The following is a 12,550-nucleotide window of genomic DNA, read 5'->3' as shown; positions in this document are numbered from 1 at the left end:
ACCACCGAAAGAACACATCAATCACAAACAGCTCAAAGAACACAATATACGTGAAGACGGACTCAGCTCTGTGTCTGCCAGGAACCACCCTTGCCAACCCACCCAACCCCCAGGCACTGTTGCACTTCCAACTGGCTCCACTTTGGCCTGGCGGTGTGCTTTTTGCAGGGCTAGCTACATAGACCTGCCACCTACACAGTTGCACAGGACCCCACGCTTAGAAGGACTCCGTGCTTAGTTTAATGCTCTGCTCTTGCCATCTTGAAATTCTTAATAATTTTGAACAAGGGGCCCTGCCTTTTCATCTCTCACTGGGCCCTGCAATCTATGTAGCCAGTCCTTGCATCTTGGGCACCTGGAACACAACCTCCTTCAGTAGCTACCCTGTGTCCTTGCTCAGGATGGGCAGTGGCATATGGCCTTTCAGATATGAAGCAACTTCTCAGCTGCTGCCCTCAGCTCATGGGCATGGAGCATAACAATGTGGATGTCAGCAGGCTCATCAGGTTCCACATTTACAGGACCATGGGACACACTTTCATACCTTGCTCCATTCGGCCACACTCAAGGGACTCTGATGAAGCTGTTGATGGTTGTGGCTGGAAGTGACTGACCCAGAGGTTCCAGCTGCCCCAGAGCTGAGGCATCAATCATATAACTCAGGGTGCCATGGCTCACCACTTGGGCAGTTCTGTGTAGGATAGTATGTTACCCCAAGTATGTTTACTTCCTAGTAAGATCTCTAGGACCTAAGATATGTCTACTAGGTCTTTGCTAAAATGTGTTTCAAAAGAGTAAGCACTGGATTTTGAATATCCACTCAGTGCAAGAGAGGCTGGATATGAGGGATGATCACTGAGGGCTGTACCTGAGGACTAGAGCAGAAGGTAGAGCTGGAAGGAAACATTCAGAATCCTCTGGGCTCCTCATCTGGTATGTGAAGGTTTAAAACAGTTTCTCCCAAACCTTTTTTGAGTTGGAATCTCTATATCACTCTTGGTTTGGTGTCACGACCTCATTTTGGTCTCTATTAAAATGGCATATGTATACACACACATATATGTGTATATATACATACATGTATATGTTTTTACCTACTTTATTTAAATATAGGTAAAAACAGTTCTGAGTAAAAATAGTTCTAAGCCAGTAAGGACATCTACCACAGGGGAAAGCAGCTTCTGCCAAAACACTTTTAATGGAGCAACAGATGTGTTCAGATTGGCTCTGGGGACTTGAGGGGGTGGCAGGGAGAGAGACTCAGCTGAGGCATAATTGGACCTGGCAACAGCAGAAGAGGCCATAGCACCTGACCTCAGATTCCTCACACAGGATACCAAACTAACTAGTCACTTTCTGCCTTTAGAGGCAAAGACCACAACTATGCATCAGTCTTAGAACAAAGCCATACAAACAGAATTCTAATAGATTATTTTTCAGTAAACATTTATTTTTATACTATTTCATATAAGTACATACATAACACTCTCAATTACACAATCTTACTGTTCCAAGTATTGCACAGTGAGAACTTTGTAGATGTTAACGTCACGGGGTCCTTTATGTGCTCTTTTCCATGTGTGCATGCATGTGCATGGTCATTCAACACAGTTCTTACGGTTAAAGTAGTCAGATTCACGAGCAATGGCAGGAAATCTATAACTGCTTTCTCATTTCTTAATGTTTTGATTTTCTAATCTAAGTAAGTCTTCTGGCACTTACAGCCTGGCCTTCTTGCTTCCAATTAGTGGCTTTCCAAAGATGATGAGAAAGCTATAAAAGTGTGATAACCCAAGCAGTGCCGAAATAACAGAAGTGGCTATGGGGAGAACAAGATAAGAAAGACATGAGAAGGAAAGTGTAGCTATTCACTTTCTGGTCCTTCTACATGCAAGGTGACTTTGTTTTTCCACATTGCCAAAATGTTTTTTTCTCCCTTACAGAACATTTGAGCCCAGATCCATATATAAGTCAATGTTCCTGGTGGGGCTCATCTCTGGGGCAGGGGCCAGGAGGGAGGACCCTTTGGACCTTACGTTCACAAAGACCTCACCTACAGACTTGTGGCTCACCTCCAAATGAAGCTACACACCTCACACCGGTCACAGATACACAGAGAGGATTGAAAGCTGTCCATTGTTCAACTTGGATTTTTAAAATAGGCCAGAGTTTTTACAACTCTGCTTTGACATTTCTTCATTTTTTAATGGTGTGTGTGTGTGTGTGTTCTCCAGTGTGTGTGCGTGTGGGAGAGTTTTTACAACTCTGCTTTGACATTTCTTCATTTTTTAATGGTGTGTGTGTGTGTGTGTGTTCTCCAGTGTGTGTGCGTGTGGGGTGTGTGTGTGTGTGTGTGTGTGTCCTCCAGTGTACATTTTCTTAACTGGATTGTATGTAATGTGCTCAACTAATTAGGGACTATATTCTTATTACCAACACCACTATTGGTTATATCTTCATCTCCATAAAGAACTGGCCAGCCAAGGAGGTTAGCATTAACTGGCTTATGACTGAAGGGGCACAAAGATGTGCAGCCAATGCATCTGCTTTGCATGTTTGTGCTTTGTTTATCATAAAATGGGCGATAATGATAAGGACGTGTAAGAAGCACTGTGTTAATGATAGTGCCAGTGAAGAGTGTGAACAAAAGCCATGACTCGAGCAAAAGCTAGATGTAAATTAAACCTTGATCTGCTCAGAGTTTAGATTTCATAGCTATACGTTTATGGCTATTAGACCGTTGGTGTTAAAATTCCTGCAAGAATAATAATTTCATCACTTCGAATGTGAAATTCCCCAGTTGCCGGCCCTAACTCTTCCCACTAAAGCAATTGTTTTATAATAGTCTTTGCTGATGTGACCATTTTATTACCAGTGTGTGTATTATATAACACATGCAGATTCTATACACACAACATTTATTAACACATGGTCCATTGATCACTGTAGCACAGAAGCTGTTTGCAGATGGTATGAAGACAAACGTTTTCATTTCAATAATTATGTATTTATTTTAATGTGTTCTTTCAACACACTTCCCAATTTTGCATTGATGGTAGTGATATATTAGCTTCCTTTTAAGTGTAAGTTAAAAAGTGAGTCAATTTATAGAAAAATACTGAATAAATAAAAATGCAGTCTGCTTAGGATAAGGCAAATATCATGAAGGTAAATGACCCAAATTTTGGAAACAATAGGCTCTGTAATAATAAGAAAGAAGATATAGGCTTTGGGTTGGGTTTCTCACAGTGACGATAGCTATACTGAGCCATTCTGGTGACCAGTACCACACACATGTAAGACTGCTGCCTGATGCCCCAAGAGCATGCTTTCCACGTGACACTAATTGGCCCACACAGGAGTGAAACCATGACCTTTCCCTCATTAGCCACATGCTCAGACCAGCTGAGCTAGCTCACTCTGGGTCACTGGGGTCCCATGTAGGAAATTACCATTTCAGTGCCCTGTGGCCCCCTTGTAACCCCAACTAATGAATGTCCCGTGGAGCCTAATGTCGTTCCTGGGGGAGCACACAGCTCTCCCAGCAGTGGAGAAGTTGATGACATTCCCAAGTTTTAACCCAGGGAGAGCCAGCTGAGGAAGCACAGAGAACTCAGGAAGCCTGGGAATAATCCTTCAAAACCAACATTCTGCTCTGTCCATTTGTTTGCCAGGCCTGGTCTCAGGACACAGAATGGAGGCAAAGGGAAGTCCAGAAAGCTGCTGAGCATCACACAGAAGGTTCAGCTAGCATAAATGACATTAAGTGCTTGCTGTAAGAGCAGAACACTTTTCATCAACACCCCTGTGAGGCAGGTGGTATTATCCCTATTTTAAAGATCTGGAATCTAAGGCTCAGAAGTAATTAGTGAAAGACCCCAAAACCCTCCCAGGATTGCCATATTCTGAAAATTAATGCATCAAGTTGAAGGGCAATTTTACAAGATGAACAGACGGCTTGCCAAATCTTTCAGCTTGTGCCCCATTTAGGTCTCAGTAGAAAGGCTGTCGGCCTTCAAGTAACCTTACTTTCTTGAAGCTTTAGCACCTCTGTACCTTGGCTGTGAGAATTTCTTCAATTAGATGAATCTGTCATCAAAGCCAAGAGCTTAAAGCATCCTTCCCAAGTGTTGTGGAATATTGGAAAGAAAGGGACGGTGGACTTGCTGAGCATACTGAAGAGCTGGGGAAAGACTTCCAGGGCCAAACTAACTGGTGGGTAAAATACCTCCTAGCACTCAACTGGCAGCTACTCTTCCCAGAGCCACAGCTGGCCTGTCCCCCCTAGTGGTACTCACCTCCCTGGTCCCCTCTTTGGAAGCCATAAAGTCCTGTGTGCATGTGTCCACTCCAGCCAAAGAACAGTGTGAATCAGAAGGGACTAGAGGAACTTGAAGCAACCAATCAAGCCATATCTTAACTCAGGCCTCTGATTTCTGGTTAGTCTAAGGGGATGACTCAGCTTGCCCTTAAAGTTTCCTGGTTAATACCTGAGAAATTTAATAGTTTTAAGGTGCAACTGGCTAACAGTAAACTTAAGAGTCAGAGAGATATATGCAGAATCCCAAATTCACCATTTATTAGCAGAAAGATATTAATGATGATGATGTTGTATACAGATGCTGGCAAGTTACCAAACCTCTCTGAGCTTTAGTCCCTTCACATATACAATGGGGATAAAATATTCCTGTTAGGGTAGCTGTATGTGAATAATAATGCATGTAACATGCTTGGCAGAAGGCTGAAATGCTCAAAAGTGACAGTATTTCTTTTGCACGACCTGTTTTCTGCCCCTTCACACAGCATGATTGATTGAAATGTGGTGCAACTTGCCAAGGACTAAAAAGGCATAAGATGAAGCTCTTTATTCTAATCTTATTTTTAGTTATTCATTTGAAGACCAGTATCTATTATTTCACATACTATATTCTTGTTCATCACAGGCTGCTGGAAAATTATGTCTGCGGTAGGGAGGTCTTTTGAAGGCTGTGGCATGATGTACTAGGAGACTGAGTAGCACTGCCAACCCTGGCTCTTCTGCCCCCGCTGTGTCCCAGCCTAAAACAACAGACCTTCTTCTACTTATTATGAATTTTCTTCTGACTCAAGAACACAGTTGCTTATAGTCTTGGAGTGGAGGCCCAATTCTGGTTATGGGAGAGAAAGGTTGTAAGAGAGCTACAACCTTTCTCACAAAAGGACTTTCAGGCATCGACACTGGGTGAAATTGAATTGTTCTGAAGTGAGATGTTTGCTCAGATATAAGGGCTTCAAGACTGTTTTCCTGAGGCAATCCCTTGCCAGCAGATAAAAAGAGGCTGAGTGGAGTGGACAGTCCTCTGAGAACTGAGGAGCCTCACGACGTGAGAATAGTGGCAGACTTCTGAAGGCGGTGGACCTGGGGAGATTTCTCTTCACCACTCTCCCCTGAGCACATTCCCTACCTGGATGCCAACAGTCAGGCTTCCTGATCCTCAAATCAGGTAAATTCAATACTGGGAAGAAACATTTATACTGCCACTTAGGTTGATTACGGCTTGTTTGTCCTTGATTATCTCAGCCCAGACTGGTGAGCAATTATTGATAAATTGTAGCAGTGACTGGAGACCTGGAGACATAGGTCCTTCTGGGACCCCCAGTTAAGCAGTTTTCTTTATCTCACTGCCACCTAGTGGTAACTGAGCAGACTGAAAATGCTTCATTTATATCCAAGGAGAGAAGGTGGCTGGCAAGGAATTTTTCTTCCCTTTCCACTCCTTTCCGAGAAGCACAAGAAAAGAGTGATAAATGTGTCTCATTCCACTGACTTCCACTCCTCTGACAACATTTATCTGACACTGTACATTTTAAGCTAGGTGACTCTTCTGCCTTTACTGTGATTAATGAGAACATTCTCATTTAATCAGAAATCTTTGAGATACAAAACAAACAAGGACCAGACCTAGAGCATGTGTGTCTTGCTTCCTTCTCTTCCACTACAGTGGTTAGAAATTTCACGTTTGTCAGCCGAGCCCAAGTTAACGTATCCTTTCAAGTGGGGAACTGGGCCTTGACATTTAACTTGAGGTTTCCCTCCTTAAGAATCAATGTGATTTCACCTGTCCACTTTACCCAGGTGACTCAGTTCCAGAAGCACACAGAAGAGATCAAGTAATCAATGTGGCAAATCCTTGGGCAACTCAACTTCCTGTACATGCACAGAAGAAAACTGGTGGCAAATTCACATATTTCTGGAATCACGTTAGGATCAATTACCCAAATGTGGTAAAACACTCAGAGGAGAGCAGAATCAATAGTGATTACAGTAGACCATGAAGAGAATGGATTAATGCCAGTGAGCTGTTTAGGCAGAATAAATTTGCAGGGGCAGTTACCATTGCTTGGGGCTTAAAAGAGAGAATCCATAATGTGGACCAAGTTCCTTTTCTAAGCATGAACTTCAAATAAACTTGGAAGAAAAATCCCTCAAGAATGGCATGTATTTTGGTTAAGAAAAAAAAAAAAAGCACAAGGTTACAATAATGAGACTGCAGAAGGTTTGAGATGTTTTAACTTTCTAGATAGGTGTCTTCACTTGGAAATGGACTCTCCTGCTACCTACCTGTCTCCCCCGCCTCCACGCTCCCCCAAATCAGCAGAGACAATGCAGCCAGGACAATAATACAATAATCATATTTATTAGTTTCCACACTCCCGTGTGACACACATCTAAAGCAGAACATTGCAAACTGATGTTACTAGCAGCAATCCTCCCTAAATAGGAAGGGTTTCGGTTAACAACAATTAGGAGTAATTTAAAGACAAGATTACAAGTCATGGTTTTTCTTTTAGCAGCTGGTATATGAATAGTAAAACTATAGATACATAGAGTCTTCCAGGTACAGCCTTGTCTAAAAAAATATTAATAAGTCATGGTGCAGAGGGTATCCCCAGGGTTGCCAAATAGAAGTCTGATGTCTTTAGATGTCAGTATGGAATAAGCAAGTCACTTTTCAAGACATAGCTTACTGCTTTACTGTCAGGACAACAGAAAAAGAAGTGGACAGCTGCTCTAGAACCAAACTCACACACAATTCAGCCAGATAATCATTGTTTAAATAATACCCCTTAAAATTTTCTAACTTTGTTTTTTCACCGCTCTAAAAATATAACATCAGACATTTGCTCCAAAGGACTAAAAATCGAAAGCAATTGCCATGTGTTGGGAATAGCTTTTATAGCTTTCCTAAGGGACGGTTCCCATCTTTTCAGAGAGTGTTTTTAAAGAAGCACCAACTCTGGTAGCTTATTAAACTACTTTTTATTCTAAATAAATAAAAGGCCAACTGAAGGTCTCAGGTGTACTTATTTTTCTTCTCTAGATCTTTGAACCATCCAAAGCCATTTCTTGACAGAGAGCTTTCATTTTTATTAGAGGAGTGCAAGAGAACTTACAAACATTTGAAAAATACTCACACTGAGAGCAAAGGAAGCCCAACCCTTCCTCAGAGCCCAGAAAACTGACAGGAACCCCAAAGGCTTATCTTAAATCCATCAACTCAATTTGCCAGAAAATAACAACAGATCACCCACCTTCGCAACACAGGCCCAAATAAGATTTTCTTGTTTTACAACCACTAAGTAAAGCCTTCTGGGAGAAGACAAATACAGAATGGTGAACACAAGTTACTGAAAAGGGGCCAACTGCATTCTATATCTGGCACAGAGAAAGAAAAATTAAAACAGCTGCGAAACCATCATATTTATACCACGATACTTTTCTCTTACATGAACCTTGACCTTCTCACAGTAACAATTTCATTCATAAAAAATACATCTAAGACTGGAAAGCTTTGGGGAAGCACCAGTGACAGGTAGCTGTCTCTGAATAATTTTAACTTTTTCCTACAGACAAAATTTAGAGAAAATTTTAAAAAGCAATTTATAGAGCTGATTCTATTTCATGATTTTGCCCATGTCAGCTGCTATAGAAATAATGCAAAGAGAAATATAAATATCCATTTTCCATCAAGTTAGGTTTCTATTTCTTTTTTCTCAAGGGTTAGAAGTGGTACACCTAGATTTCTATAAGGCTTCTAAGAATTAAGGGCAGCTCATAGCTCCTGATCTAACAATCTCTAAAGGCGCTCCTGGACTCTTTCACCATAAGGATAGAGCTTCTCCGTATCCATAACAATTCATGACAATGATGTCTATGTACACAGATCTCAATGCTAATGGTTTCCAAGCTTTCTAACTTGACATGCACCATGCACAGACAGCAAGGTACCAATTGGTCTAAAGCCACCTGCTTCAGCCACTACTAACTCTGGCTAACATTCTCACAAACAGCCTACCTCTGGTCACAAGATGATACCTGAAAGGAAGCATAAATGCTTCCCAAATACTAGATCAAATAACCTAAAGTGAAAGTTCTACTAATGGTAGAGCAGAAGAATCACCTCTATGTATAAAGAATGGCACATGAAATTGTTCTGGGCACAAAACCGTATCTTCCATTTTTTAATCACTTGCTACTATCTAACAAAGCTGGCTACTCCTGAGAAGAACTCACCATGTGCATATATACGTCCTGTGAATTATCTTGAAAACATATTCCCGTATCTAGAGATTACTCAGAAGAACCAAAGTTGAATGTTCAAAAATAAGTACTATTCTTACCAAGTTTCCCACGCCCATCCTTGGAGAATACTAGAAACCAGTTTTGTTGCACTTCAGCTGTGTAGGGCCCTTCTCAGGTGAGTTGGTGGGGGGCTTCCCGAACTCCACCATTACGCTCCCCTTCTCTTTCCTTCTTCTGAAGAAGACTTCAGTTATTTCCATAGCAATTTATTATAATGTCCTAGATGATCAGTTTTTGAGCAGCACCTATATTATTAGGATCTATTTTTTCTTCCTTTTGAAAAATTTCTCCAATAATAAAGGCAATGATTTTTAAAAATTGACTTCTCCAAAAAGTAATTATCATGCTTTGTACAAAACAGCATATTCACTAGATATGATTCATTCCAGAATCCCTGTCCTAACCAAACAAGTCAACGGGAACATATAGCACATACGATAGATCACACAGTTTAAAAATAATGTTCCTAGCCAGAATTTTCGTGTTGGGCAGAAAACAGTAAATCAACCCTTGTATAGATATATGAATATTATATCTAAACATGAAGAAGAATATGTTTAAAATAAATCAGGTTAGATTTAATCAGCCACTGAAATGAAAAGAAATCAATTATATTCCTTTGATTACAAATTTCTACATTATTGGGAAAATACAGTATCCACTACAGTTTCTAGCTGAGGGACAAGAGGATAGATGGATGAGGATAGCCACACCAGGAAAACTGATAAAGAGCATCACCTGATGATTAAACAAGACAACTATTAATTTGGTAACTGTGAGATTTTGGACACACTACTTAGAAGAGAATTTAGACTGGCAGATTCCAAAGATAATTGTTCACCTGAGTTTGTAACCTGGAACCACTATAAACTTAAATGCATCTGATCTGGCTCTAGAGTATACTTTAAAATGCATTTAAAAATAAAAACAAAAGACCGGTTCCCGCTCACTGGCTGAGCGAGGCACGGGAGCAACACCGAGGGTTGCAATCCCGTTGCCGGTCCCCGGTCCAGTACGGGGGCAACACTGAGGGTTGCGATCCGTTGCTGGACACGGAAAAAGACAAAAGACAAAAAAAAAATAATAATAATAAAAAAATAAATAAATAAAAACAAATAAAAACAAAAAACTTGCACAAATTCCCCTTTGGGGATGTGTCATTTTTAGATGTTCATTCTCCCTTTGGTACTATCATATAAACCCCTTGAAAAGTTCAAGGGAATCCTTTCTGATAATGATCAGAAAGGGGGGGGGCTGGGATGTGGGGGGAGCAGCAAAAAAATGTTACTCTTCAGAGAACTTCCATTTTCCCTTGGGAAGAAGAAATGGAATACGGAAAATAATTTCTGAAGATATCACTGCCTTCTGATGCGAGTTACAACAAGATCATAATTATGACACCTATGAAGATTACTTTCTTATGTAGCACCTACCTTGCTCATAAGACATAGAGTTCTTACAAAGCAATGAAATAGAGTTAGGAAAAATTACTCATGGCACTTAAACATGTTTAGAGACTGTAAAATGCCTTTCTAAAATTCTTTGTCTCAATGCCCCTATGAGGTAGGTGTCTAATGGGAAAAAACTGAGGCACAGAGGGGAAGTCCTCTCACTTTTCACTGTATGATAAACCAGTAGTCCAGCTAGCAGAAGGACTAGGTGTCCCAGCTCCCTCAACTTTAGTCACCCTGCTTCACAGAAAGCTTATCTAAGTTACACAACAAATAGAGCAGGAAAAATTTTTCTTTTCATACATTTTAACTAGCTAGTTATTTCTTATTTTCACTTTGAATACAAGTTATCCAAGATAAAACCAAACATAAACTAACAAAACAAAAGAGGCAATATTGCCTAACAGTCTGTGTCAAGATGCAGCCTATTCTGCACTGATGATAGAGAAAAGCATATAATATGATTCAAGTAGAAGCATTTGTGGGTGCTATGGCGTGCCTGTTACTTAAGTCAGGCTGTGAGTAAAGTGTCCCTTCAGACACTACCCACTGTACTTTTTGAGAACCTTTTTGGCCTGACACAAGGGAACAAAACTAACACCTGTGTTTCATGACAAAACCATTCTGAAAGATACTCTCCACAAGGCCAGCCCTGCCTGGAAAGGGGACTCTCAGCTGTGTGATGTGTGTGTATTACTGAGTTCCCCCAGAACTCTTTGAAGCCAGACATGAAGGTCACAGTCTCCTGCCATAAAGCTCACAGGACAGTTCACACTACATACAGAGGAGCAATACCACAGGTACATGCACTAGCACCATGCCACAGAAGTCAGAGAGAAGGACAAGAAGCCACCACACAAGCATCTTATAGTCCCGTCTGGTATGCCATTTGCAGAGGCTACCTCTGGTAAGGGAAGACTGATGAGGTCCTGTACTCCTTTCCATAATAAGGAGAGGATCAAAATAGAGTATTCATTGCTAGCTGCTTTGAGCATACCACCAATCCAAATTTTACCCGTACGTAAGCTGGTAATGTTCCTTAATCATATAGATATTCAAGATAATAATTTCATTTCTTGATCAAGAAAGAATAGTGCAGAGCAAAATACAAAGGTCAGTCACAACATGGAGGTGCAGGGCTCCAGGGCAATTCACACTGCTATTCTTAGAATCAAATTCATGAGTACTCAGGTCACTAGCTTTTAGAAATGAGATAATTCTTTCTGAGACAATTTCTTTCTATAGTCTCTAATAGTGAATTCCATTCATACTGTGTGACCCTTAAGTCAAATGGAAGATCTTATACTCATATTTGGTTTGAGAGTCTGAAGTAGACCATAATACCACATCAGATGCAGGTACCTATGTATGGCTTTTGCCTTAATATTAATGCAAACAACTACCCTCCCAAGACCTGTCCTCCCCTTGAGCTCAACTTCCAGAGGACCGAGCCTGCTCTGTCCTCTGCATATGCAGGACCAGAGGGAATCATTCCAACTCAGAGTTTCACTGAGATACTAAGATACAGCAGAGCAGCAATTCATGCACTTTACTTCTAAAAACCAAAGCTTAAGTGAGGCTGAGCTGGTCACTGTGCAAGATGAACCAGCAGGACATTCTCACCTCGAATGAAAATCTGATTTATGTGTCTAGTGAATACCTGCTGGTAATCAACTTTCGGCTTTCGCTTTTTCTTACAGGACTGGCCCCTAGAAAGGGTGGTAGCCCTGGAAAAGGTACCTCCTGCACTGGACCCTTCTGTCCGTGTAGTCCTCCCTGACATCTCTGACCTGGATTCCTCCCTTGCGGATGCCTGCAGGGAAGAAGGGACGGAACGGGAACGCCTGCGTGAACCCCTGTCAGTGTCTCCTCTTCCCCACACTGAAGCCACCTTCCAAGTAGATGTCTGGGAGTATCTGGACAGAGTGGAGTCTTCAACTGCAGACCTAGAATCTGCTTCCTTCTTGGAGGAATCTTGAAGTTTCAGCCGATCAAATAGCTTTTAAGGAAAGCAATGACAAATATTAGCCTTCTCTTTACCCTTCAATATCCCCCTTTCAACATTCAGAAAAAGACCAGATTCCTTAATTATGATCTGTGGACACCTTGCTTTTCATCTTTTAAAAAGTTAATAATGAGTTTTCTATTTCTAGCCATAAGTCAGATAAACCGATACATATGTCAAGAGAAAAGGCACCTACTTATTTCCATGGTATAAAGCTGAAAGACTTTTAAGCCTTAAAGAGTTAACTTGTTGCTCAAATAATATGCAGGTTAGAAGCACAGACTCATCTGAGATTAGCTGGAAGCACAAGAAGAGAGACTAAGGAAGAACTCTCAGTACAGGCATACCTGGTTTGCAGCAATAAAGATTTCCCTCTAGGAAATCCTGGTAATGGAGCTCAGTGATCTTAATTTCTTTTTTTTTTTTTTCCTTTTTGTCTTTTTTTTCGTGACCAGCAACGGATCGCAACCC

At 41.0% G+C, this 12,550-nt stretch overlaps 1 protein-coding gene across 1 annotated transcript in view; it reads right to left on the bottom strand.

Annotated features, from left to right (window-relative positions):
• Window positions 1–9,681: 9,681 nt before the first annotated feature.
• LSM11 (LSM11, U7 small nuclear RNA associated) overlaps window positions 9,682–12,550 on the bottom strand; it is a gene marked incomplete at its 5' end in the record, with an annotated part of 12,602 nt that continues 9,733 nt past the window's right edge. The window contains 1 exon segment of the mRNA XM_008584867.1: window positions 9,682–12,073. Coding sequence (XP_008583089.1) covers window positions 11,663–12,073 — 411 coding nt within the window.

Source organism: Galeopterus variegatus, unplaced genomic scaffold, assembly GCF_000696425.1.
Source record: "Galeopterus variegatus unplaced genomic scaffold, G_variegatus-3.0.2 Scaffold3392, whole genome shotgun sequence".
In the NCBI taxonomy this organism is placed as follows: Eukaryota; Metazoa; Chordata; class Mammalia; order Dermoptera; family Cynocephalidae; genus Galeopterus; species Galeopterus variegatus.
Note: the sequence above shows the minus strand (reverse complement) of the source record. Positions and strands in the feature narration are given on the sequence as shown.